This window comes from Bombina bombina, chromosome 7, assembly GCF_027579735.1.
Source record: "Bombina bombina isolate aBomBom1 chromosome 7, aBomBom1.pri, whole genome shotgun sequence".
Classification (NCBI taxonomy): domain Eukaryota; kingdom Metazoa; phylum Chordata; class Amphibia; order Anura; family Bombinatoridae; genus Bombina; species Bombina bombina.
In genome coordinates, this window is record NC_069505.1 from 269,081,412 (window position 1) to 269,109,308 (window position 27,897).

Below are 27,897 nucleotides of genomic sequence, written 5' to 3' on the forward strand. Positions count from 1 at the left end.
TGCTATGCACTTTAAAAATGTTGTCAGCTTTTCCTGGGGGGGGGGGGGGGGAAGTCGTTTTTTCACTGCTAAGGCAGGCTGGAGAGTATTCTGCAGAGTTCAGAACTCTAAGTCTCCTACAAACTGCCCAGTGATTGGCTGAGATGTGCAGGAGCTTGTTTATATCTGTCTATTATTCCCCACAGAAACAGTCAAGAGGCAAAATGACATTTGTACATTTAATACATATATATATTGTAGGGAGATCTTTGGCAAGGCAGTGAAAGTTAAAGGGACAGTCTAGTCAAAATTACACTTTCATGATTCAGATAGGGCATGCAATTTTAAACAACTTTCCAATTTACTTTTATTATCAAATTTGCTTTGTTCTCTTGGTATTTGAAAGCTAAACCTAGCTAGGCTTATATGCAAATTTCTATGCCCTTGTGCTCACTGCTGTGGAGTATTTATAAATCAGCACTTATTGACTAAAATGCAAGTCTGTCAAAAGAACTGAGATAAGAGGCAGTTTGCAGAGGCTTAGATACAAGGTAATTACAGAGGTAAAAACTGTATTGATAGAACAGTGTTGGTTATGCAAAACTGGGGAATGGTTAATAAAGGGATTATCTATCTTTTTAAACAATAAAAGTTCTGGAGTAGACTGTCCCTTTATGTCAATATGTTCTGACACATATATAAAATTGACTTTAATGTCCCTTTAAATTGAGCAAAATGACCAGCATTTTTAAACCAATGTTCTGTTGTGTTTCTTAGTAGTTGAAGATGAAACCGTTATCAAGTGCTTAAATGCTGTTAGCTTAATCTGCATATACAATAATATGGATTTATGATGCCCTCTACTGGTGAATTTGCTAACTTCTATTTGTTTAAAAGCTGAAAATATTGTGACCTGGTTTTTGTCCAGCTCGCAGTTCTTATACTCTTTTTCACCCTGTTCTTGGAACGTAACAATCACAAAACCAACAAAGATGTTCATCATGAAGAAGGCGATGATGATGATGTAGATTATGAAGAAAATGGAGATCTCCACTCGATTGTTGTATATGGGTCCAACATTTTCACCATTTGAGTCAATGGCTTTATAGAGAAGTCTAAACGAAAGCACAGAATGATAATACATAATATCTTGTTAATACACATACAACAGTAAATGGGACTTATTAAAATGCAATATAGCTACAAAACCCTTTATCCAAACTGCTTGGGACTGGAAAAGGTTTGGAATTTGATTCAGATACAATTTTTAATAACTTTCTAAAGTATGAGATTTTCCTTGTTCTCTTTTTTGTATGTTTTTTATAAGCAGGGATGTAAGCTCAGAAGTGTGCATGTGTCTAGGGACACTATATACAAGCAGTTGTGCAACAATGTTATCCATATGCTTCAGACGCCTACCCAGGTATCTCTTCAACAAAAATACCATGGGAATGAAACAAATTTGATAAAAACAGAATTTATGTTTACCTGATAAATTACTTTCTCCAACGGTGTGTCCGGTCCACGGCGTCATCCTTACTTGTGGGATATTCTCTTCCCCAACAGGAAATGGCAAAGAGCCCAGCAAAGCTGGTCACATGATCCCTCCTAGGCTCCGCCTACCCCAGTCATTCGACCGACGTAAAGGAGGAATATTTGCATAGGAGAAACCATATGATACCGTGGTGACTGTAGTTAAAGAAAATAAATTATCAGACCTGATTAAAAAACCAGGGCGGGCCGTGGACCGGACACACCGTTGGAGAAAGTAATTTATCAGGTAAACATAAATTCTGTTTTCTCCAACATAGGTGTGTCCGGTCCACGGCGTCATCCTTACTTGTGGGAACCAATACCAAAGCTTTAGGACACGGATGAAGGGAGGGAGCAAATCAGGTCACCTAAATGGAAGGCACCACGGCTTGCAAAACCTTTCTCCCAAAAATAGCCTCAGAAGAAGCAAAAGTATCAAACTTGTAAAATTTGGTAAAAGTGTGCAGTGAAGACCAAGTCGCTGCCCGACATATCTGATCAACAGAAGCCTCGTTCTTGAAGGCCCATGTGGAAGCCACAGCCCTAGTGGAATGAGCTGTGATTCTTTCAGGAGGCTGCCGTCCGGCAGTCTCATAAGCCAATCTGATGATGCATTTAATCCAAAAAGAGAGAGAGGTAGAAGTTGCTTTTTGACCTCTCCTTTTACCAGAATAAACAACAAACAAGGAAGATGTTTGTCTAAAATCCTTTGTAGCATCTAAATAGAATTTTAGAGCGCGAACAACATCCAAATTGTGCAACAAACGTTCCTTCTTTGAAACTGGATTCGGACACAAAGAAGGCACGACTATCTCCTGGTTAATGTTTTTGTTAGAAACAACTTTCGGAAGAAAACCAGGTTTAGTACGTAAAACCACCTTATCTGCATGGAACACCAGATAAGGAGGAGAACACTGCAGAGCAGATAATTCTGAAACTCTTCTAGCAGAAGAAATTGCAACCAAAAACAAAACTTTCCAAGATAATAACTTAATATCAACGGAATGTAAGGGTTCAAACGGAACCCCCTGAAGAACTGAAAGAACTAAGTTGAGACTCCAAGGAGGAGTCAAAGGTTTGTAAACAGGCTTGATTCTAACCAGAGCCTGAACAAAGGCTTGAACATCTGGCACAGCTGCCAGCTTTTTGTGAAGTAACACAGACAAGGCAGAAATCTGTCCCTTCAAGGAACTTGCAGATAATCCTTTCTCCAATCCTTCTTGAAGAAAGGATAGAATCTTAGGAATTTTTACCTTGTCCCTTTAAATTTTAAACTGAACACACTTTATTACTGCAATTGCGAAAAAGTATGAAGGAATTGTTCAAAATTCACCAAAATTTCACCACAGTGTCTTAAAGCCTTAAAAGTATTGCACACCAAATTTGGAAGCTTTAACCCTTAAAATAACGGAACCGGAGCCGTTTTTATCTTTAACCCCTTTACAGTCCCTGGTATCTGCTTTGCTGAGACCCAACCAAGCCCAAAGGGGAATACGATACCAAATGACGCCTTCAGAAAGTCTTTTCTATGTATCAGAGCTCCTCACACATGCGACTGCATGTCATGCTTCTCAAAAACAAGTGCGCAATACCGGCGCGAAAATGAGACTCTGCCTATGATTAGGGAAAGCCCCTAGAGAATAAGGTGTCCAAAACAGTGCCTGCCGATATTATTTTACAAAATACCCAGATTAAAATGATTCCTCAAGGCTAAATATGTTTATATATGAATCGATTTAGCCCAGAAAATGTCTACAGTCTTAAAAAGCCCTTGTGAAGCCCTTATTTATTGTCTGTAATAAAAATGGCTTACCGGATCCCATAGGGAAAATGACAGCTTCCAGCATTACATCGTCTTGTTAGAATGTGTCATACCTCAAGCAGTAAAATTCTGCTCACTGTTCCCTCAACTGAAGTTAATTCCTCTCAACAGTCCTGTGTGGAACAGCCATCGATTTTAGTAACGGTTGCTAAAATCATTTTCCTCTTACAAACAGAAATCTTCATCTCTTTTCTGTTTCAGAGTAAATAGTACATACCAGCACTATTTTAAAATAACAAACTCTTGATTGAATAATAAAAACTACAGTTAAACACTAAAAAACTCTAAGCCATCTCCGTGGAGATGTTGCCTGTACAACGGCAAAGAGAATGACTGGGGTAGGCGGAGCCTAGGAGGGATCATGTGACCAGCTTTGCTGGGCTCTTTGCCATTTCCTGTTGGGGAAGAGAATATCCCACAAGTAAGGATGACGCCGTGGACCGGACACACCTATGTTGGAGAAAGAAGTAACATTTTTAACTTTTATTTGGTCTGAATCACAAAAGAAATGTGTTGGGTTTCATATCCCTTTAAATATGCAACCTTAAAGGTAGTTTTATCATTGTTAATGCTTTTGTATAATTAGTAGTTATACAATTAATTATACTATTAATACCATTAGAAAGATAGAACAGTACTGTAAACAGAAAGGTAATAATTGTTGTTTTAAATAAACTATCATTTACATTTAGAACACAAAAAATAAAATAAAAACTCAGACATAGAAGATTGTGATTTACTGGTAGGGGAAAATAATAATTTTGAGTCATTTCATTATTAAAAAAATATTAATGAGAAAATCTGGATTTCAGTATAATTCTAGACTTTGGAATTCTGGATTTAGAAACTTGCATCTGTACTTCATACTTATGTCCAAAAAATACTTATTTGAAAAAGGATAAAAGCTTTTGGAATAACTTTGATTATGCACATAACCCGCTGCCAATACTGCAGCAGGCTACGTGCTCTCACCAGGAGCGATATCATTCAATGTCATTCATTTTTCTCAGGGGGTAATAAAAGCAAATTACTTTAGTAAAAAGTTAAAAAAGACACAGTGTTCTAATACATTTGTCTGAGCTAAATACAACTGTTCTTTTCTTTTTTGTAGGGCAAAGTGAAAGTCATAATCCAAACCTGCCTCACTCCACAATTATGTTACAGTGATTTGAGAAATGACAAGTAAATAGCAGCACTATTGTTAGGATGGACAGCTACGGATGATAACAGCTAGGGATGGAAAAACAGAATTTATGCTTACCTGATAAATTACTTTCTCCAACGGTGTGTCCGGTCCACGGCGTCATCCTTACTTGTGGGATATTCTCTTCCCCAACAGGAAATGGCAAAGAGTCCCAGCAAAGCTGGTCACATGATCCCTCCTAGGCTCCGCCCACCCCAGTCATTCGACCGACGGACAGGAGGAAATATATATAGGAGAAACCATATGATACCGTGGTGACTGTAGTTAGAGAAAATAATTCATCAGACCTGATTAAAAAACCAGGGCGGGCCGTGGGCCGGACACACCGGTGGAGAAAGTAATTTATCAGGTAAGCATAAATTCTGTTTTCTCCAACATTGGTGTGTCCGGTCCACGGCGTCATCCTTACTTGTGGGAACCAATACCAAAGCTTTAGGACACGGATGAAGGGAGGGAGCAAATCAGGTCACCTAAATGGAAGGCACCACGGCTTGCAAAACCTTTCTCCCAAAAATAGCCTCCGAAGAAGCAAAAGTATCAAATTTGTAAAATTTGGCAAAAGTGTGCAGTGAAGACCAAGTCGCTGCCTTACATATCTGGTCAACAGAAGCCTCGTTCTTGAAGGCCCATGTGGAAGCCACAGCCCTAGTGGAGTGAGCTGTGATTCTTTCAGGAGACTGCCGTCCGGCAGTCTCATAAGCCAATCGGATAATGCTTTTAAGCCAAAAGGAAAGAGAGGTAGAAGTCGCTTTTTGACCTCTCCTTTTACCAGAATAAACAACAAACAAGGAAGATGTTTGTCTGAAATCTTTAGTAGCCTCTAAATAGAATTTTAGAGCACGGACTACGTCCAAATTGTGTAACAAACGTTCCTTCTTTGAAACTGGATTCGGACACAAAGAAGGTACAACTATCTCCTGGTTAATATTTTTGTTGGAAACAACTTTCGGAAGAAAACCAGGCTTAGTACGCAAAACCACCTTATCTGCATGGAACACCAGATAGGGCGGAGAACACTGCAGAGCCGATAACTCTGAAACTCTTCTAGCAGAAGAAATTGCAACCAAAAACAAAACTTTCCAAGATAGTAACTTAATATCTACGGAATGTAAGGGTTCAAACGGAACCCCTTGAAGAACAGAAAGAACTAGATTTAGACTCCAGGGAGGAGTCAAAGGTCTGTAAACAGGCTTGATCCTAACCAGAGCCTGAACAAATGCTTGAACATCTGGCACGGCTGCCAGTCTTTTGTGAAGTAAAAGAGATAAAGCAGAGATCTGTCCCTTCAGAGAACTTGCAGATAATCCTTTCTCCAAACCTTCTTGTAGAAAGGATAGAATCTTAGGAATTTTTATCTTGTTCCATGGGAATCCTTTAGATTCACACCAACAGATATATTTTTTCCATATTTTATGGTAAATTTTTCTAGTTACAGGCTTTCTAGCCTGAATCAGAGTATCTATTACAGAATCTGAAAACCCACGCTTTGATAAAATCAAGCGTTCAATCTCCAAGCCGTCAGTTGGAGGGAAATCAGATTCGGATGTTCGAATGGACCCTGAACAAGAAGGTCCTGTCTCAAAGGTAGCTTCCATGGTGGAGCCGATGACTTATTCACCAGGTCTGCATACCAAGTCCTGCGTGGCCACGCAGGAGCTATCAAGATCACCGAGGCCCTCTCCTGATGGAACCTGGCTACCAGCCTGGGGATGAGAGGAAACGGTGGGAATACATAAGCTAGGTTGAAGGTCCAAGGTGCTACTAGTGCATCTACTAGAGTCGCCTTGGGATCCCTGGATCTGGACCCGTAGCAAGGAACCTTGAAGTTCTGACGAGACGCCATCAGATCCATGTCTGGAATGCCCCATAATTGAGTTATTTGGGCAAAGATTTCCGGATGGAGTTCCCACTCCCCCGGATGGAATGTCTGACGACTCAGAAAATCCGCTTCCCAATTTTCCACTCCTGGGATGTGGATCGCAGACAAGTGGCAGGAGTGATCCTCCGCCCATTGAATTATCTTGGTCACTTCTTTCATCGCCAGGGAACTCCTTGTTCCCCCCTGATGATTGATATATGCAACGGTCGTCATGTTGTCTGACTGAAACCTTATGAATTTGGCCTTTGCTAGTTGAGGCCAAGCTCTGAGAGCATTGAATATCGCTCTCAGTTCCAGAATGTTTATCGGGAGAAGAGACTCTTCCCGAGACCATAGACCCTGAGCTTTCAGGGATTCCCAGACCGCGCCCCAGCCCACTAGGCTGGCGTCGGTCGTGACAATGACCCACTCTGGTCTGTGGAAGCTCATTCCCTGTGACAGATTGTCCAGGGTCAGCCACCAACGGAGTGAATCTCTGGTCTTTTGATCTACTTGAATCGTCGGAGACAAGTCTGTATAATCCCCATTCCACTGTCTGAGCATGCACAGTTGTAATGGTCTTAGATGAATTCGTGCAAAAGGAACTATGTCTATTGTTGCAACCATCAATCCTATTACTTCCATGCACTGCGCTATGGAAGGACTAGGAACAGAATGAAGTACTTGACAAGAGCTTAGAAGTTTTGATTTTCTGACCTCTGTCAGAAAAATCCTCATTTCTAAGGAATCTATTATTGTTCCCAAGAAGGGAACTCTTGTTGACGGGGACAGAGAACTTTTTTCTTTGTTCACCTTCCATCCGTGAGATCGGAGAAAGGCTAGGACAATGTCCATATGAGCCTTTGCTTTTGACAGGGACGACGCTTGAATCAGGATGTCGTCCAAGTAAGGTACTACTGCAATGCCCCTTGGTCTTAGAACCGCTAGAAGGGACCCTAGTACCTTTGTGAAAATCCTTGGAGCAGTGGCTAATCCGAATGGAAGTGCCACAAACTGGTAATGCTTGTCCAGAAAAGCGAACCTTAGGAACTGATGATGTTCCTTGTGGATAGGAATATGTAGGCACGCATCCTTTAAATCCACGGTAGTCATAAATTGATTTTCCTGGATAGTAGGTAGGATCGTTCGAATAGTTTCCATTTTGAACGATGGTACCCTGAGAAATTTGTTTAGGATCTTTAGATCCAAAATTGGTCTGAATGTTCCCTCTTTTTTGGGAACTATGAACAGATTGGAATAAAATCCCATTCCTTGTTCTCTTATGGGAACTGGATGTATCACTCCCATCTTTAACAGGTCTTCTACACAATGTAAGAATGCCTGTCTCTTTATTTGGTTTGAAGATAATTGAGACCTGTGGAACCTTCCCCTTGGGGGTAGTTCCTTGAATTCCAGGAGATAACCTTGAGAAACTATTTCTAGCGCCCAAGGATCCTGAACATCTCTTGCCCAAGCCTGAGCAAAGAGAGAAAGTCTGCCCCCCACTAGATCCGGTCCCGGATCGGGGGCTATCCCTTCATGCTGTTTTGGTAGCAGTGGTAGGCTTCTTGGCCTGCTTACCCTTGTTCCAGCCTTGCATTGGTTTCCAGGCTGGTTTGGGTTGTGAAGTATTACCCTCTTGCTTAGAGGATACAGAATTAGAGGCTGGTCCGTTTCTGCGAAAGGGACGAAAATTAGGCTTGTTTTTAGCCTTAAAAGACCTATCCTGTGGGAGGGCGTGGCCCTTTCCCCCAGTGATGTCTGAAATAATCTCTTTCAAATCAGGTCCAAATAATGTTTTACCTTTGAAAGGAATGTTAAGCAATTTTGTCTTGGAAGACACATCCACTGACCAAGACTTTAGCCAAAGCGCTCTGCGCGCCACGATAGCAAACCCTGAATTTTTCGCCGCTAATCTAGCTAATTGCAAAGCGGCATCTAAAACAAAAGAGTTAGCCAATTTAAGTGCTTGAACTCTGTCCATAACCTCCTCATACGAAGGTTCTTACTGAGCGACTTTTCTAGTTCTTCGAACCAGAAACACGCTGCCGTAGTGACAGGAACAATGCATGAAATTGGTTGTAGAAGGTAACCTTGCTGTACAAAAATCTTTTTAAGCAAACCCTCTAATTTCTTATCCATAGGATCTTTGAAAGCACAACTATCTTCGATAGGAATAGTAGTGCGTTTGTTTAGAGTAGAAACTGCCCCCTCGACCTTGGGGACTGTCTGCCATAAGTCCTTTCTGGGGTCGACTATAGGAAATAATTTCTTAAATATAGGGGGGGGAACAAAAGGTATGCCGGGCCTTTCCCACTCTTTATTTACTATGTCCGCCACCCGCTTGGGTATAGGAAAAGCGTCGGGGGGCACCGGAACCTCTAGGAACTTGTCCATCTTACATAATTTCTCTGGAATGACCAAATTGTCACAATCATCCAGAGTAGATAACACCTCCTTAAGCAGTGCGCGGAGATGTTCTAATTTAAATTTAAATGTCACAACATCAGGTTCAGCTTGATGAGAAATTTTTCCTGAATCTGAGATTTCTCCATCAGACAAAACCTCCCTCATGGCCCCTTGAGATTGGTGTGAGGGTATGTCAGAACAGTTATCATCAGCGTCCTCTTGCTCTTCAGTGTTTAAAACAGAGCAATCGCGCTTTCTCTGATAAGTAGGCATTTTGGATAAAAGATTTGCTATGGAGTTATCCATTACAGCCGTTAATTGTTGCATGGTAATAAGTATTGGCGCACTAGATGTACTAGGGGCCTCCTGTGTGGGCATAACTGGTGTAGACACAGTAGGGGATGATGTAGTATCATGTTTACTCCCCTCATTTGAGGAATCATCTTGGGCAATATCATTATCTGTGGCATTACTGTCCTTACTTTGTTTGGACACTATGACACAATTATCACATAAATTTAAATGGGGAGACACATTGGCTTTCATACATATAGAACATAGCTTATCTGATGGTACAGACATGTTAAACAGGCTTAAACTTGTCAACAAAGTACAAAAAACGTTTTAAAATAAAACCGTTACTGTCACTTTAAATTTCAAACTGAAAACACTTTAAATTTCACCACAGTGTCTTAAAGCATTAAAAGTATTGCACACCAAATTTCAGAGCTTTAACCCTTAAATTAACGGAACCGGAGCCGTTTTTAAATTTAACCCCTATACAGTCCCAGCTATATGCTTTGCTGAGACCCAACCAAGCCCATCAGACTAAAAAAGGTGTCCAACACAGTGCCTGCCGTTTTTTAAACGTTCCCCAAGATTATAATGCCAATTATAAGCTACAATCTGCATAATATGCCCCAATAAAGCAATCGTTTTAGCCCAGAAAAATGTCTACCAGTTTTTAAGCCCTTTTTTAAGCCCTTTATTCTTTTATATTTGACTAAGAAAATGGCTTACCGGTCCCCATGAGTGGAAATGACAGCCTTCCAGCATTACATGGTCTTGTTAGAAATATGGCTAGTCATACCTTAAGCAGAAAGGTCTGCTAACTGTTTCCCCCAACTGAAGTTACTTCATCTCAACAGTCCTGTGTGGAAACAGCAATCGATTTTAGTTACTGTCTGCTAAAATCATCTTCCTCTTACAAACAGAAATCTTCATCCTTTTCTGTTTCAGAGTAAATAGTACATACCAGCACTATTTTAAAATAACAAACACTTGATAGAAGAATAAAAACTACATTTAAACACCAAAAAACTCTTAACCATCTCCGTGGAGATGTTGCCTGTGCAACGGCAAAGAGAATGACTGGGGTGGGCGGAGCCTAGGAGGGATCATGTGACCAGCTTTGCTGGGACTCTTTGCCATTTCCTGTTGGGGAAGAGAATATCCCACAAGTAAGGATGACGCCGTGGACCGGACACACCAATGTTGGAGAAACATTACAATAGTTTTAAAGCCAAGGAGCAAAAAAGTTACTATTCCTATATGGGAGGAATATGTTGGACAATCTAAATGGAGTTTGTTTTTCTGTTCATTATTAATGGAGACACTCGGCTAGATTACGAGTTTTGCGTTAGGCTTAAAAAGGTCCTAACGCCTGCTGGTATTACGAGTCTGGCAGGTACAGGCTCACCGCTCACTTTTTTGGCCAGACTTGGAAATACCGCAAATCCACTTACGTAAAGTGGGTATCCTATTTTTTCAATGGGACTTGCATAGCGCCGGTATTAAGAGTCTGACAAAAAGTGAGCGGTAGACCCTCTCCTGTCAAGACTGGTACCGCATTTTAAAGTCAGTAGTTAAGAGTTTTACGGTAAAACGCTGTAGCATAAAACTCTTAACTAAAGTGCTAAAAAGTACACTAACACCCATAAACTACTTATTAACCCCTAAACCGAGGCCCTCCCGCATTGCAAACACTAAAATTAAATTTTTAACCCCTAATCTGCCGAACCAGACATCGCCGCCACTATAATAAATATATTAACCCCTAAACCGCCGCACTCCCGCCTCGCAAACATTAGTTAAATATTATTAACCCCTAATCTACCATTCCTAACATCGCCGCCACCTATCTACATTTATTAACCCCTAATCTGCCACCCCCAACGTCGCTGCCACTATACTAAAGTTATTAACCCCTAAATCTAAGTTTAACCCTAACCCCCCCTAACTTAAATATAATTACAATAAATATAAATAAAATTCCTATCATTAACTAAATTATTCCTATTTAAAACTAAATACTTACCTATAAAATAAACCCTAAGATAGCTGCAATATAACTAATAGTTACATTGTATCTAGCTTAGGGCTTATTTTTATTTTACAGACAAGTTTGTATTTATTTTAACTAGGTACAATAGTTATTAAATAGTTATTAACTATTTAATAGCTACCTAGTTAAAATAAAGACAAATTTACCTGTAAAATAAAACCTAACCTAAGTTACAATTACACCTAACACTACACTATAATTAAATAAATTCCCTAAATTAAATACAATTAAATAAAAATAGCTAAAGTACAAAAACCCCCCACTAAATTACAGAAAATAATAAACAAATTACAAGATTTTTAAACTAATTACACCTAATCTAATCCCCCTAACAAAATAAAAAAGCCCCCCAAAATAAAAAAAATCCCTACCCTACACTAAATTACAAATAGCCCTTCAAAGGGCCTTTTGCTGGGCATTGCTCCAAAGTAATCAGCTCTTTTACCTGTAAAAAAAAATTACAAATCCCCCCCAATATTAAAACCCACCACCCACACAACCAACCCTACTCTAAAACCCACCCAATACCCCCTTAAAAAAACCTAACACTAACCCCTTGAAGATCACCTTACCGGGAGAAGTCTTCATCCAAGCCGGGCGAAGTGGTCCTCCAGACGGGCAGAAGTCTTCATCCAGACGGCATCTTCTATCTTCATCCATCCGGCGCGGAGCGGGTCCATCTTCAAGACATCCGACACGGAGCATCCTCTTCAATCGATGGCTAACACTGAATGAAGGTTCCTTTAAATGACGTCATCCAGTGGCGTCACTAGGGTTGGTGTCACCCGGTGCGGTAAGTTATGGTGTCACCCCCCCCCAGAAAGCAGACACACACAAAAACACAGGCAAACACACATACAAACACTCAGACATACTTAAAACATACTCAGATGCACACACAAACACTCTGAAACACACTCAGACACACACACAAAAACACACACCAAAAACACTGAGACACACACACACACACAAAAACTCAGACACACACATACAAAATATGTAAACTGCACTGCATTAATTATAAAGCTCATGCCTAGAGCTGCTCCCTGGCTCAGCAGAGCATCAAATGTAAGATAAACAGAGCACTCTAAAAATAAATCACTAAAGAAAAGTTTTAGGTGCAAACTATGAAAATTCTGCTCTCTGACTCTGTTCCAAGTCTGTCAGTGCACAGCCCCGGGCCGCGTGCCTACCGCTTCTTATGGCCAATCACCTCTGCACTCTGCCCACCCCCAGACCCCCGCCCGTCCTCCTACCTGTTCAGTGTGCACTTAGTGTACCGTAACCGTAATGGTCTGGTGGGCATCATACGTGGCTCCTTCACTTTAAAGACAGTGTCAAACAGTCATGCGGTCAGGTGCCAGGCATCCCCTCATGATTTGCCAGTTCCCGTTTAGAGAGACAGCACAGCAGTGAGTGACTCCACTGCTCCACATGTCACTGAGCAGTGAGCACAGATAGGCAGGCAGGTTTAGGCTAGCAGCGCAACTTTGCAAGCCCCACGGCATGCCCACAACATTCATAGCGAAATTGGGCAGGGGAGAAGCAAAGTACAAACAAGCAAAAGCAGCTGGGAAAACTATTTGTTGAAATTGCAGCACTGGCTCAAGGGGCAAAAAAATTGTGTGTCTCCATCTTCCCCAGTCCCACCAATGTTCACAAATGCCAGCCCCTCTAATAAAAAAAAATCTATGCATCTCAACATTGTATTTCTTTGAATTTCAATAAAATTAAAAAAAAAAAAGAAATTTTTTTTGTGTCACCCCCTGGTGGGTGTCACCCGGGTGCGGCCCGCCCCCGCCCCCCCCCATAGTGACGCCACTGACGTCATCCAAGATGGCGTCCCTTCAATTCCGATTGGCTGATAGAATCAGCCAATCAGAATTAAGGTAGAAAAAATCCTATTGGCTGATGCAATCAGCCAATAGGATTGAGCTTGCATTCTATTGGCTGATTGGAACAGCCAATAGAATGCCAGCTCAATCCTATTGGCTGATTGGATGTAAGGGCCGGCAGATTAGGGGTTAATAATATTTAAGTAATGTTTGCAAGGCGAGAGTGCGGCGGTTTAGGGGTTAATATGTTTATTATAGTGGCGGCGACGTTGGGGGCAGCAGATTAGGGGTTAATAAATATAATGTAGGTGTCGGCGATGTCGGGGGCATAAGTATAATGTAGGTGGTGGCGGTGTCCGGAGTGGCAGATTAGGGGTTAATAATTATAATTTAGGTGTCGGCAATGTTGGGGGCGGCAGATTAGGGGTTAATATGTGTAAGATTAGGGGTGTTTAGACCCGGGGTTTATGTTAGGGTGTTAGGTGTAGACATACATTTTATTTCCCCATAGGAATCAATGGGGCTGCGTTAGTGAGTTTTACGCTGCTTTTTGGCAGGTGTTAGACTTTTTTTCAGCTGGCTCTACCCGTTGATTCCTATGGGGAAATCGTGCACGAGCACGTTACACCAGCTCACTGCTAACGTAAGCAGCGCTGGTATTGGAGTGCGGTAATGAGCAAAATTTTGCTCAACACTCACTTCTTGTCTGGTTTGTAAAAACCCGTAATACCAGCGCTGTCTGTAAGTGAGCGGTGAGCATAAACTGCTCGTTAGCCCCGCACAGCCTCTAACCCAAAACTCGTAATCTAGGTGAATGTATTTTCTCCGATCAATGTAAAATTGAGAGACTGCATTGTATTTTTTTTTTTTTGTTACTGACTCAGTATCAAACTTTTGTATTATTCAAATGTTCAATAAAGATTGAAAAATCTAAAAAAAAAGTTACTATTCCACTAAATAATATATAGAAATATAGAAAAATAAACTGATTTTTTTTTTATTACTACACTGCCATAATCTGCTAGTCCACACGGAGGGAAATGTCATAACTGACAGCTATTACTCAAAACTCAATCTTAACGTTATTAATTGCACACTGGTGCTAAACTGCTACCCAACTTTTTGTTACAAATGTTGAAAGCTGATGTAAATCTTTTTACAGAATTAAATTTATCATATATTCCCAAATCTAAGTCTTCCTAGGATACAACATTATGGGGTTTATGTCAAGCTTTCTTATCATGTGTATTGGCTACCCATACGCCATTATGATCCCAATAATAACACCATTTCTGAACTAAAAAAAAGAGTGTATTGGATATGAGCAGATATTAGAAAATTTACCCATTCCATGCATAAACAAAATTTATATCCAGGGCTGCCAACAGGGGTGAAAGGGGTCACTACCGTCAAAGGCCCAGTGTGCCTGGGGGGGCCAGGACCCCAGGCCAAGATAACACGGGTTCCTTTTCAGCCCCCATTTTCCTTAACTTTCCCGGAGTCTGGGACGTGTCTTTTGTTTTTTTAATTGTAGCAGAGCAAATGTGCACTATTACAGGGGGCCCGTTTCCCAGAGATGTGCTAACACAAGTGTTTTTCCATAGTGTGCCAGAGACCTAACAAATCATTTTTTAATTGCATCACAGTGCACTTCTACAGAAGCAGGTACGCATTAACCTGCATTTTTCTTAAGGCACTGGGAGTTTGGGACACTGTGAGACCTTGCTATTACAGGGGCCCGGGCCCCATAGCAGCGGAAACAGAAGTGCGCACGAGAATTTCACTTGGTATTTGGGACAATGTTTTTTTTTTTTAAATGTCGGTAGCTGGCAGAGCCGGGGGTTGAATTAATTTAGTGTAGGGGCTTCTAAGCAGCATGCCCCCTCCTCCTATACTTAACATTGTTAAGTATAAATAAAGTTGCGCTGTGACGTCATCACGTAATTGCGCGTGACGTCACTGCGCATCACGTGGAGCCCCGGCAGTTAGGAGCCCCCAGATCTCCCTCAAGGTGGGAGAGTGCTCATGACGGCTCTGAACAGTCATTAGCACCAGAGTGAGAAACTCTGTGACGGCTCAGAGCCGTCATTAGCACTCAAAGGGTTAAAGGGACACTGAACCCAAATTGTTTCTTTCGTGATTCAGATAGAGCATGACATTTTAAGCAACTTTCTAATTTACTCCTATTATAAAATTTTCTTCATTCTCTTGGTATCTTTATTTGAAATGCAAGAATGTAAGTTTAGATGCCGGCCCATTTTTGGTGGACAACCTGGGTTGTCCTTGCTGATTGGTGTATAAATTCATCCACCAATAAAAAGTGCTGTCCAGAGCCTAAACCAAAAAAGCTTAGATGCCTTCTTTTTCAAATAAAGATAGCAAGAGAACAAAGAAAAATTGATAATAGAAGTACATTAGAAAGTTGCTTAAAATTGCCTGCTCTATCTGAATCACAAAAGAAAAAATTTGGGTTCAGTGTCCCTTTAAATTTATCATATATTTAAATTATTGTCAGCTATAGTGTATAATCTGCCTCTTGTTGCTGTAGGTTTTATTGTAGCTCTGCAATACTGTCCCACAAGATAACATTTTAAAATTGCTTGTTTATCTTTTTGCATCTTGTGGTAAAAGGAACTGGCCTGGATAACAAAAAAGGAAGTTATTCTTGTTATCAGATATATGTGTTAGTATGTGCTAGTGTTTCTGTGTGTCTGTCTGTTTCAGTGGCTCTATGTGTATGTGTGTGTGCTTGTTAGTGTGTGTCTGTGTCTGTGTTAGTGTCTCTGTGTGTCTGTATATACGTTAGTGTGTGTCTGTGTTAGTGTCTCTGTGTGTGTGTTAGTGTGTTAATGTTTCAATGTGTATGTGTTGTATGTTAGTGGTTTGTTTATATTAGTGTTTGTGTGTCTGTCTTTTAGTGTGTCTGTATGTATGTGTTAGTGTGTGTTTCTATTAGCTACATGTGTTAGTGTGGGTATGTGTATGTGTGTCTGGGTGTGTCCATAGTTGTTACTGTGTCTCTCTGTATCTGTGTGTGTCTGTGTGTATGTAATAGTGTGTGTTTCTGTGTGTGTGTCTGTATGTGTTAGTGTGTGTCTGTGTCATTGCATGTGTTAGTGTGTATCTGTGTTATTATCTCTGTGTGTGTGTGTCTGTGTGAGTGTTTCCGTGTATTTCTCTGTATGTGCACCTATTTAGTCACTTAGCCAAAAATCGCATGGGGGCCTGATCAATGATTTATTAGTAAGGGGCCCCAACATTTCTAGTGGGGGCCTGTTGATATCACAGAAAACAATATATCTAACTACGAGTTTTGACTTATATATCAACAACAAAACGGCACTTGATGAAGTAAAAAATGTGTGTTTTTGACACGTATGAGTATTCCAAGATGATTTGAATAATTCTATTAACTTGTGCATGTGGAACCTATATGGTCTAGATTCAGTACACCACAATTTACAGAATGAGAACTGTTCAAATCTATATATGGAAGATGATATAAGTTGCAGACACTTTATTCTCATGAAAATTAACTTCCCAAGCTGATCCTCTTGATTTTAGATGAAAAATGTATTTTGTGATTCAGACAAAGTATACAATGTAAAACATTTTCCAATTTACTTCTAATATCAAATTTCCTTCGTTCCCAATATATTCTTTGTTGAAAAGATACCTATATATGCATTTGGAGAACTATATGGCCTCAAGTGCTTTTGCAAAAGGATAATTTTCGTGCAAAACTACAGCCATATTGTGCTCCCAAAATGGGCCAGCTCCTAAGCTTATGTCCCTGCTTTTTAACAAAAGATAACAAGAGAAATAAGAAAAATTGATAATAGAGTAAATAGAAGTAAATTAGAAAATTGTTGAAAATTGCATGTTCTGTCTGTATCATGAAAGAAGCATTTTGGGTTTCATATCCCTTTAATTTCCCTGCAAGAACAATTAAAAAAAGAAACAAAAGTTTACGTACGCGGGCCAGCCTTCAAAAGTGGACACTGTAAAGAGGGCCATCATAGCGGAAAGCACATTGTCAAAGTTGAAATCACTGTTAAACCAATGTCTCTCTCTGATTGAAGGGTTATTAACATCTCCGTCTTTGTAAACAATGTATTTCCCCCTGTTGGAAACAGAGAAAGCACAATTATTGGTTTGGATCAAATTACTTTTATTATTGGGCAGACTTTAGAGAATATTAAAATGGATCCCCAATCTCTTGATTGTATTTTTATGTTTAATCTATAATTATTATTATTATTATTATCAGGTATTTGTAGAGTGCCAACAGATTCTGCAGCGCTATGAACATAGGCGGTATACAAGGAAACATTTATAGGGGGTCAAATGGGTAGAGGTCCCTGCCTAGAGTTGCACTGTTGTAGTGGGCTCTTATGAATGTGAACTACAAACAGCTGGGCTCGTAAGTTTACATGCTATGGGGTTTAAGGGGAAAGCATTGGAGTTAGGAAGGTTAGTGTTGGTTGTATGCATCCCTGTATAGTAGAGTCTTAAGGGAGCGCTTGAAGCTTTCAAAGATAGGGGAGATTCTTGTGGAGGCAAAGAGTTCCATAAGATAGGAGCTAGTCTGGAAAAATCTTGTAAACGGGAATGTGAGGAGGTAACGAAAGAGGAGGAGAGGAGGAGATCATGAGCGGAGGGGACAGGAGGGAGAGTATCTGGAGACAAGGTTTGAGATGTAGGGGGGAGCAGTGCAGTTGAGTGCTTTGTATGTCAGAATGAGAATTTTGTGTTTAATCCTGGAGGCAAGAGGAAGCCAGTGAAGGGATTGGCAGAGAGGTGAAGCAGATGAAGAGCGACGTTTAAGGAAGATGAGTCTGGCAGAGGCATTCATTATGGATTGTAAAGGAGCTAGGCGGCAGCTAGGGAGACCAAAGAGGATGGAGTTGCATTAGTCGAGGTGGGAAAGGATGAGAGAGTAGAATTTAAATCTTAGTTGTGTGTTGTGTAAGGAAATGTCTAATTTTAGAGATGTTTTTATGGTGGAAGCTGCAGGCTTTAGCCAAGGACTGAATGTGAGGAGTGAAAGATAGATCTGAGTTAAGTGTGACCCCAAGACAATGGGCATGTGGGGTTGGGGTAATGATGGAGTTATCAACAGTTATAGAGAAATGGGGGTGGAGATTTTGGAAGAAGAGGGGAAAATAAGGAGCTCAGTTTTGGAGAGATTTAGCTTTAGGTAGTGAGAGGACATCCAAGATGAGATATGAGAGAGACAGTTAGTGACACGGGTTAGCATTTGGGTGTCATCGGCATACAAATGATAATAAAGCCTGTGGGACTTTATTAAGGTACCTAATGAGGATGTGAAGAGGAGGGGACCGAGGACAGAGCCTTGCAGTACCCCAACAGAAAGAGGTAACGGGGCAGAGGATACCCCAGAGAAGGCTACACTAAAGGTACGGTTAGACAGATAGGAAGAGAACCACGAGAGAGTTGTTCTTCGCAGATGCCGAAGGAATGGAGGGTTTGGAGCAAAAGAGGGTGGTCGACAGTATCAAAGGCTACAGACAGATCAAGGAGGATAAGTAGAGAGAAGTGGCCTTTGGATTTTGTTGTAAGTAGGTAGTTGGTAACCTTAACAATTGCTGTCTCTGTGGAGTGTAGGGGGCAAAATCCAGATTGCAGTGTGTCAAGGAGGGAGTTTAATGTAAGGAAATGGGATAGATGTGCATATGCTAGCTTTTCAAAAAGCTTTGAGGCAAGAGGGAGTAGGGGAATAGGGCGGTAGTTGGATGAGGAGGTTGGATCGAGAGAAGGTTTTTTGAGGATAGGTGTGACCAATGCATGTTTAAGAGATGAGGGAAATATACCAGTGCTGAGTGAGAGATTGAAGATGTGTGTGAGTATAGGGGTAAGGGTAGAAGAGAGAGAGGGGAGTGGCTGTGAGGGGATGAGTAAGTCAGGTGAGAGGACAGTATAAGGGCAGAAACGGGTCGAGGGGACAGGTAGTGAGGTGAGAGGATAGTATAAGGGCAGAAAATTCTTCCTCTGTAACAGGGGCAAAAGAGCTACATTTTGGCTATGTAGGTTTTGGATGATTGTGAGCTTTTTGGGGGGGTGGGAGACCGGTAGTATGTTGCGAGACGAAAAAGCCAAAATCTTGAGCTGAGAAAGAAGTTGTAGTGGGAGGTGGGGGTGGGCGGTGAAGTGTATTGAATGTGGAGAACAGACGTTTTGGGTTTGAAAAAAGAGTAGAGATAAGAGTAGAGAAGTAATGTTGTATATATAGATTAAGGGCAGAATAGTAAGAGTTCAAGATGAATTTATAGTGAAAAAGTCAGCTGAACTCCGAGATTTTCTCCAGTGTCGCTCAGGTGAACCTCAGGGATAAAATGGAAAAGAAAAAAAACAAGGGGGTAGTGCAGCTGTAAATTGCTGGAAATGTAAATATTGATGTAGTGAAAGTAAACTGTACTGGACATAAAAACTTGAAAAATGTCCAGACAATTTATATCCAAATTGTCTGTGTGTGCCTGTTTGGGTATAAGTCTATGTGTCTGTGTACGTGTGCATAGGTATATGTGTGTGTGAATACTTGAGTGCATATATATGTGTTAGTTTGTGTTAATTTGTATGGTTGTGTTTGTGTTATGTGTGTGTATGTGTGCATAGGTATATGTGTGTGTGTGCATACTTGCGTGCATACATGTGTTAGTTTGTGTTAATTTGTATGTTTATGTTATGTGTGTGTGTCTGTGTGTACGTGTGCATGGGTATATGTGTGAGTGCATACTTGTGTGCATATATGCAGTATCTCACAAAAGTGAGTACACCCCTCACATTTTTGTAAATATTTTATTATATATTTTCATGTGACAGCACAGAAGAAATGACACTTTGCTACAATGTGAAGTAGTGAGTTTACAGCCTGTATAACAGTGTAAATTTGCTGTCCCCTCAAAATAACTAAACACACAGCCATTAAGGTCTAAACCGTTGGCAACAAAAGTGAGTACACCTCTAAGTGGAAATGTCCAAATTGGGCCCAAAGTGTCAATATTTTGTGTGGCCACCATTATTTTCCAGCACTGCCTTGGGCATGGAATTCACCAGAGCTTCACAGGTTGCCACTGGAGTCCTCTTCCACTCCTCCATGACAACATCACAGAGCTGGTGGATGTTAGAGACTTTGCGCTCCCCCACCTTCCATTTGAGGATGCCCCACAGATGCTCAATAGGGTTTAGGTCTGGAGACATGCTTGGCCAGTCCATCACCTTTACCCTCAGCTTCTTTAGCAAGGCAGTGGTCATCTTGGAGATGTGTTTGGGGTCGTTATGTTGGAATATTGCCCTGCGGCCCAGTCTCCAAAGGGAAGGGATCATGCTCTGCTTCAGTATGTCACAGTACATGTTGGCATTCATGGTTTCCTCAATGAACTGTAGCTTCCCAGTGCCGGCAGCACTCATGCAGGCCCAGACCATGACACTTCCACCACCATGCTTGACTGTAGGCAAGACACACTTATCTTTATACTCCTCACCTGGTTGCCACCAAACACGCTAGACACCATCTGAACCAAATACGTTTATCTTGGTCTCATCGGACCACAGGACATGGTTCCAGTAATCCATGTCTATAGTCTGCTTGTCTTCAGCAAACTGTTTGCAGGCTTTCTTGTGCATCATCTTTAGAAGAGGCTTCCTTCTGGGACGACAGCAATCCAGACAAATTTGATGCAGTGTGCGGTGTATGGTCTGAGGCTGAGCACTGACAGGCTTACCCCCCACCCCTTCAACCTCTGCAGCAATGCTGGCAGCACTCATATGTATATTTCCCAAAGACAACCTCTGGATATGACGCTGAGCACATGCTCTAAACTTCTTTGGTCGACCATGGCGAGGCCTGTTCTGAGTGGAACCTGTCCTGTGAAACCACTGTACGGTCTTGCCCACCGTGCTGCAGCTCAGTTTTAAGGGTCTTGGCAATCTTCTTATAGCCTAGGCAATCTTTATGTAGAGTAACAATTCTTTTTTCAGATCCTCAGAGAGTTATTTGCCATGAGGTGCCATGTTGAACTTCCAGTGACCAGTATGAGAGAGTGTGAGAGCGATAACACCAAATTTAACACACCTGCTCCCCATTCACACCTGAGACCTTGTAACACTAATGAGTCACATGACACCGGGGAGGGAAAATGGCTAATTGGGCCCAATTTGGACATTTCAACTTAGGGGTGTTGTTGCCAGCGGTTTAGACATTAATGGCTGTGTGTTGAGTTATTTTGAGGGGACAGCAAATTTACACTGTTATACAGGTTGTACACTCTTCTTCGGTGTTGTCACATGAAAAGATAAAATAAAATATTTTAAAAAATGTGAGGGGTGTACTCACTTTGTGAGATACTGCATATATGCACACAAGTATGCACTCACACATATACCTATGCACACGTACACACAGACACACACATACAAATTAACACAAACTAACACATTATTATATTAATGTTATATAGACTGTGCACTCACTACTTTACATTGTACCAAAGTGTCATTTCTTCAGTGTTGTTACATAAAAAGATATAATAAAATATTGATAAAAATGTGAGGGGTGTACAGAGGCACAGAAGTCAATTACACTAGCCAAATGATTAAAAATGGCTGAGCTTCCCACCTCCTTATGCCAAGTTAAGGCTTGATTGGACAAGCCTGTATGACTAAAATCAACATTTAGTGCCTGAGTGGCTGTCGCTAACATCAATCATTAGTAATACTAATGCAGGATTGGGCAGACAACGTTGGACACATTAATGGTCAGAGCTCCTGTACATCACTACAAACAAAGGAGCTATTTTACTAAACAATTTAGCTCCTTCCCCCCTTTTTTGCCCATTCCTGCACAATCATTGGTGAAGCACTGATTTGTTCTTCGTCTGCTTCGTCCAATAGTGCATTCGACTGTTCAAGTATTGATGAATAGGCAAAAATTTGGATGCATTTGTATTCGCCTGAAGCCAAATGCACATCTCTAGTAATCATAGTTTATTGAGAATGGGATAAATGAAAAAACTTAATGCCTTATTTCTACTTCCCTATTCATGCCTGTAAAATCCAACCTATACATGTAGCTGCTTGCTTCAAAATAATAGTGCCATGAACAGCAATGGTGTTTTGAGCTATTTTTCAGATATATTAAAACCATTATTTGAAAAAGTGTACACGTATGCTTACTTGCACTCCTCTGGGGTCTGCTTCGCTTCATCTGAACAGCGATAAAATTTCCCCTGCACGCAAAATTAAATGGAAAATCAAGTGAAGCGTTTTATAAGTAATTTATCATCAAAATTAAAAAAAAAGATGTACTTATTTAAGAACAATATACCAAGAGTGTTTTTGCCAGCTCTGAAATGATCAAATGTGATATTTTGTTAAGGTTGCATTACTCAAGTGCCCTTATATCCTGATAAATGTGAACTTAAGCCATTAGTTACTGTATTACTCAGTACTATATTTTAGTTATGATAAATAAAAACAATGACATAGGGGCATGAAAGTCATATATATATATATATATATATATATATATATATATACATACACACACACATATGCTTATGCCACACACATATGCTTATGCCATACATCATCTGTGTACTACAATTCATATAACACAGTAAAATATATAACAAAGTAACCCCACCCCTCTATGTGTAACCCCACCCCTCTATGTGTAAGTTCGCCCCTCATGTGTGCAGCCCCACCCCTCTATGTGTAAGCTGGCCCCTCCTGTGTGTAGCCCCACCCCTCCTGTGTGTAGCCCCACCCCTCTATGTGTAACCCCACCCCTCTATGTGTAAGCTCGCTCCTCAGGTGTGCAGCCCCACCCCTCTATGTGTAAGCTCGCCCCTCAGGTGTGCAGCCCCACCCCTCTATGTGTAACCCCACCCCTCCTGTGTGTAGCCCCACCCCTCTATATATAAGCTCGCCTGTCTTGTGTGCAGCCCCACTTAAAACATGCAGGTGGACTTCTGCCCAAAAACTCTTAACCACCCACATCTTGGAAATCATATGATGTTGGGAGGTATGTTAATGCCATTGAAAAAAGAAAGAAGGTCTAAGAACAAAATGTTACTTATTTCAGTTTTACTATGTTTTTATTGTTTTAGAATTATAATAAATAAACAAAAACATTAATAACTGCAAGAATCAGAAAAATTATATCCAATATAACATTGTTTATAATTTTCTTACCTTAAAAAGTTGAACTCCGATACAAGCGAACATAAACTGCAGCAATGTGGTGACTATCATTATGTTACCAATAGTCCGAATTGCAACAAACACACACTGAACCACATGCTTTGGAGAGAAAAGAAAGAATAGTAAATTATCTAAAGTAGAGAGCAAAATTTATTTTCGGAAATTGTGACAACTGCAAAACTACATAAAATTAAAGGGATACTAAACCCAAATTTTTTCTTTCATGATTCAGATAGAGCAGGCAATTTTAAGCAACTTTCTAATTTACTCCTATTATCGATCTTTCTTCATTTTCTTGCTATCTTTATTTGAAAAGCAGGGATCTAAGCTTAGTAGACCGCCCATTTTTGGTTCAGCACCTGGATAGAGCTCGCTGATTGGTGGCTAAATGTAGCCATCACTCAGCAAGTGCTACCCAGGGTCCTAAACCAAAAATGAGCCGTCTACTAAGCTAAGATTCCTGTTTTTTCAAATAAAGATAGCAAGACAACGAAGAATAATTGAAAATAGGAGTAAATTAGAAAGTTGCTTAAAATTGCTGATCTATCTGAATCATGAAAGAAAAAAAATGAGGGTTTAGTATCCCTTGAATAAGAGATACTGGAACATATTGGTACCTACTGTTATATGCAACTGTGTTGATTAGTGATTGCATTAAAAAACAGAATTTATGCTTACCTGATAAATTACTTTGTCTTACGGTGTATCCAGTCCACGGATTCATCCTTACTTGTGGGATATTCTCATTCCCTACAGGAAGTGGCAAAGAGAGCACACAGCAAAGCTGTCCATATAGCTCCCCCTCAGGCTCCGCCCCCCCAGTCATTCGACCGACGGTTAGGAGAAAAAGGAGAAACCATAGGGTGCAGTGGTGACTGTAGTTTAAACAATAAATTTTAACCTGGCTTAATTGCCAGGGCGGGCCGTGGACTGGATACACCGTAAGAGAAAGTAATTTATCAGGTAAGCATAAATTCTGTTTTCTCTTACAAGGTGTATCCAGTCCACGGATTCATCCTTACTTGTGGGATACCAATACCAAAGCTTTAGGACACGGATGAAGGGAGGGAACAAGACAGGTAACCTAAACGGAAAGGCACCACTGCTTGCAAAACATTTCTCACAAAAATAGCCTCCGAAGAAGCAAAAGTATCGAATTTGTAAAATTTGGCAAAAGTATGCAGTGAAGACCAAGTCGCTGCCTTACAAATCTGTTCAACAGAAGCCTCATTCTTGAAAGCCCATGTGGAAGCCACAGCTCTGGTGGAATGAGCTGTAATTCGTTCAGGAGGCTGCTGTCCAGCAGTCTCATAAGCCAATCGGATTATGCTTTTCAGCCAGAAGGAAAGAGAGGTAGCAGTTGCTTTCTGACCTCTCCTCTTACCAGAATAGAAAACAAACAAGGATGATGTTTGTCTGAAATCTTTAGTTGCTTGTAAATAGAATTTTAAAGCACGAACCACATCAAGATTGTGTAATAGCCGTTCCTTCCTTGAGGATGGATTAGGACACAGAGAAGGAACAATGATTTCCTGGTTAATATTCTTATTAGAAACCACTTTAGGAAGAAAACCAGGTTTGGTACACAAAACTTCCTTATCTGCATGGAACACCAGATAGGGTGAATTACACTGCAAAGCAGATAATTCTGAAACTCTTCGAGCAGAAGATATAGCTACCAAAAACAAAACTTTCCAAGATAATAACTTAATATCTATGGAATGTAAAGGTTCAAACGGAACCCCTTGAAGAACTGAAAGAACTAAATTTAGACTCCATGGAGGAGCCACAGGTTTATAGACAGGCTTGATTCTGACTAAAGCCTGTGCAAACGCTTGAACGTCTGGTACTTCTGCCAGACGCTTGTGTAACAAGATAGACAGAGCAGATATCTGTCCCTTTAAGGTAGTAGCTGATAACCCTTTCTCCAATCCTTCTTGGAGAAAAGACAATATCCTTGGAATCCTAATCTTACTCCACGAGTAACCCTTGGATTCACACCAACAAAGATATTTCCGCCATATCTTATGGTAAATTTTCCTGGTGACAGGTTTTCTAGCTTGGATCAGAGTATCTATGACTGATTCAGAGAACCCACACTTGGATAGAATTAAGCGTTCAATCTCCAAGCAGTCAGCTGCAGAGAAACTAGATTTGGATGCAAGAATGGACCCTGTATTAGAAGGTCCTGCCTCATTGGCAGTGTCCATGGTGGGACAGATGACATGTCCACTAGGTCTGCATACCAAGTCCTGTGTGGCCACGCAGGCGCTATCAGAATTACAGAGGCCTTCTCCTGTTTGATTCTGGCTATCAGCCGAGGGAGAAGGGGAAACGGTGGAAAGACATAGGCCAGATTTAAGGACCAAGGCCCTACTAGAGCATCTATCAAAGCCGCCTTGGGGTCCCTGGACCTGGATCCGTAAAGAGGAAGTTTGGTGTTCTGACGGGACGCCATCAGATCCAACTCTGGAATGCCCCAAAGCTGAGTCAGCTGAGCAAATACCTCCGGGTGAAGTTCCCACTCCCCCGGGTGAAAAGTCTGACGACTTAGGAAATCCGCTTCCCAGTTGTCTACTCCTGGGATGTGAATCGCAGATAGGTGGCAAGAGTGATCCTCCGCCCACCTGATTATCTTGGTTACTTCTTTCATCGCTAAGGAACTCTTTGTTCCTCCCTGATGATTGATGTATGCTACAGTCGTGATGTTGTCCGACTGAAATCTGATGAACTTGGCCGCCGCTAGCTGAGGCCAAGCCTGGAGCGTATTGAATATCGCTCTCAGGTCCCAAAATTTTTATCGGGAGAAGAGACTCTTCCTGAGACCATAGGCCTTGAGCTTTCATGGAGCCCCAGACCGCGCCCCAGCCTAACAGACTGGCGTCGGTCGTTACGATGATCCACTCCGGTCTGCAGAAGCACATTCCCTGAGACAGGTGATCCTGAGACAACCACCAGAGAAGAGAATCTCTGGTTTCCTGGTCCAGTTGGATTTGAGGAGACAAATCTGCATAATCCCCATTCCACTGTTTGAGCATGCACAATTGCAGTGGTCTGAGATGAATTCGAGCAAATGGGACTACGTCCATTGCTGCTACCATTAATCCAATTACCTCCATGCACTGAGCTACAGATGGCCGAGGAATGGAATGAAGAGCTCGGCAAGTGCTTAGAAGCTTTAACTTTCTGACCTCCGTCAGAAATATTCTCATTTCTACCGAGTCTATTAATGTACCCAGGAAGGGAACCCTTGTGAGTGGGGACAGAGAACTTTTTTCGGTGTTCACCTTCCACCCGTGAGACCTTAGAAAGGCCAGAACAATATCCGTATGAGCCTTGGCTCTGGGAAAAGACGACGCCTGAATCAAGATGTCGTCCAGATAGGGTGCTACTGCAATGCCCCACGGTCTTAGTACCGCTAGAACGGACCCTAGCACTTTTGTGAAAATTCTTGGAGCAGTGGCCAACCCGAAGGGAAGGGCCACGAACTGGTAATGCTTGTCCAGAAAAGCGAACCTTAGGAACTGATGGTGATCTTTGTGGATAGGAATATGAAGGTACGCATCCTTTAGATCCACGGTAGTCATATATTGACCTTCCTGGATCATCGGTAAGATTGTCCGAATGGTCTCCATCTGGAAGGATGGAACTCTGAGGAATTTGTTTAGAATTTTTAGATCCAGGATTGGTCTGAAAGTTCCTTCCTTTTTGGGAACCACAAACAGGTTTGAGTAAAAACCCAGTCCTTGTTCTGTAATTGGAACTGGACATATCACTCCCATCTTGATTAGATCTTCCACACAGCGTAAGAACGCCTCTTTCTTTGTCTGGTCTGTAGACAGACGAGAAATGTGGAACCTTCCCCTTGGAGGAAGGTCCTTGAATTCTAGAAGATATCCCTGAGCAACTATCTCTAATGCCCAGGGATCGGGAACATCTCTTGCCCAAGCCTGAGCAAAGAGAGAGAGTTTGCCCCCTACCAGATCCGGTCCCGGATCGGGGGCTACCCCTTCATGCTGTCTTAGTCGCAGCTGCAGGCTTCTTGGCCTGTTTACCCTTGTTCCAGCCCTGCAAAGGCTTCCAGGTTTCCTTGGGCTGTGAAGTGTTACCCTCCTGCTTTGCGGTTGCAGAGGTTGAAGCAGGACCGCTCCTGAAGTTGCGAAAGGAACGAAAATTAGCCTTGTTTTTAGCCTTAAAAGGCCTATCTTGCGGGAGGGCATGGCCCTTTCCCCCAGTGATATCCGAAATAATCTCTTTCAACTCTGGCCCGAAAAGGGTCTTTCCCTTGAAAGGGATATTCAGTAACTTAGTTTTAGACGACACATCAGCCGACCATGATTTCAGCCAGAGCGCTCTGCGCGCCATGATGGCAAAACCAGAATTTTTCGCCGCTAACTTAGCTAATTGCAAAGCGACATCTGTTATAAAAGAATTAGCCAGCTTTAGAGCTTTAATTCTATCCATAATTTCGTCATATGAGGTCTCTGTCTGGAGCGACTCCTCCAGCTCCTCAAACCAGAAAGCCGCTGCAGTAGTCACAGGAATAATGCAGGCAATAGGTTGGAGAAGGAAACCTTGTTGAACAAATATTTTCTTTAGTAAACCTTCCAATTTTTTATCCATAGGATCTTTGAAAGCACAACTGTCTTCAATTGGTATAGTTGTGCGCTTGGCAAGTGTTGAAAT

General features: G+C 41.4%; 1 protein-coding gene across 1 annotated transcript in view; it reads right to left on the reverse strand.

Moving 5' to 3' along the window:
- The window catches only part of CACNA1D (calcium voltage-gated channel subunit alpha1 D), a 764,995-nt gene that overhangs the window by 209,916 nt on the left and 527,182 nt on the right, over window positions 1-27,897 (reverse strand). The window contains 4 exon segments of the mRNA XM_053689359.1: window positions 893-1,094; window positions 16,964-17,110; window positions 22,183-22,235; window positions 23,203-23,310. Of these exon segments, the coding sequence (XP_053545334.1) occupies window positions 893-1,094; window positions 16,964-17,110; window positions 22,183-22,235; window positions 23,203-23,310 (510 nt within the window).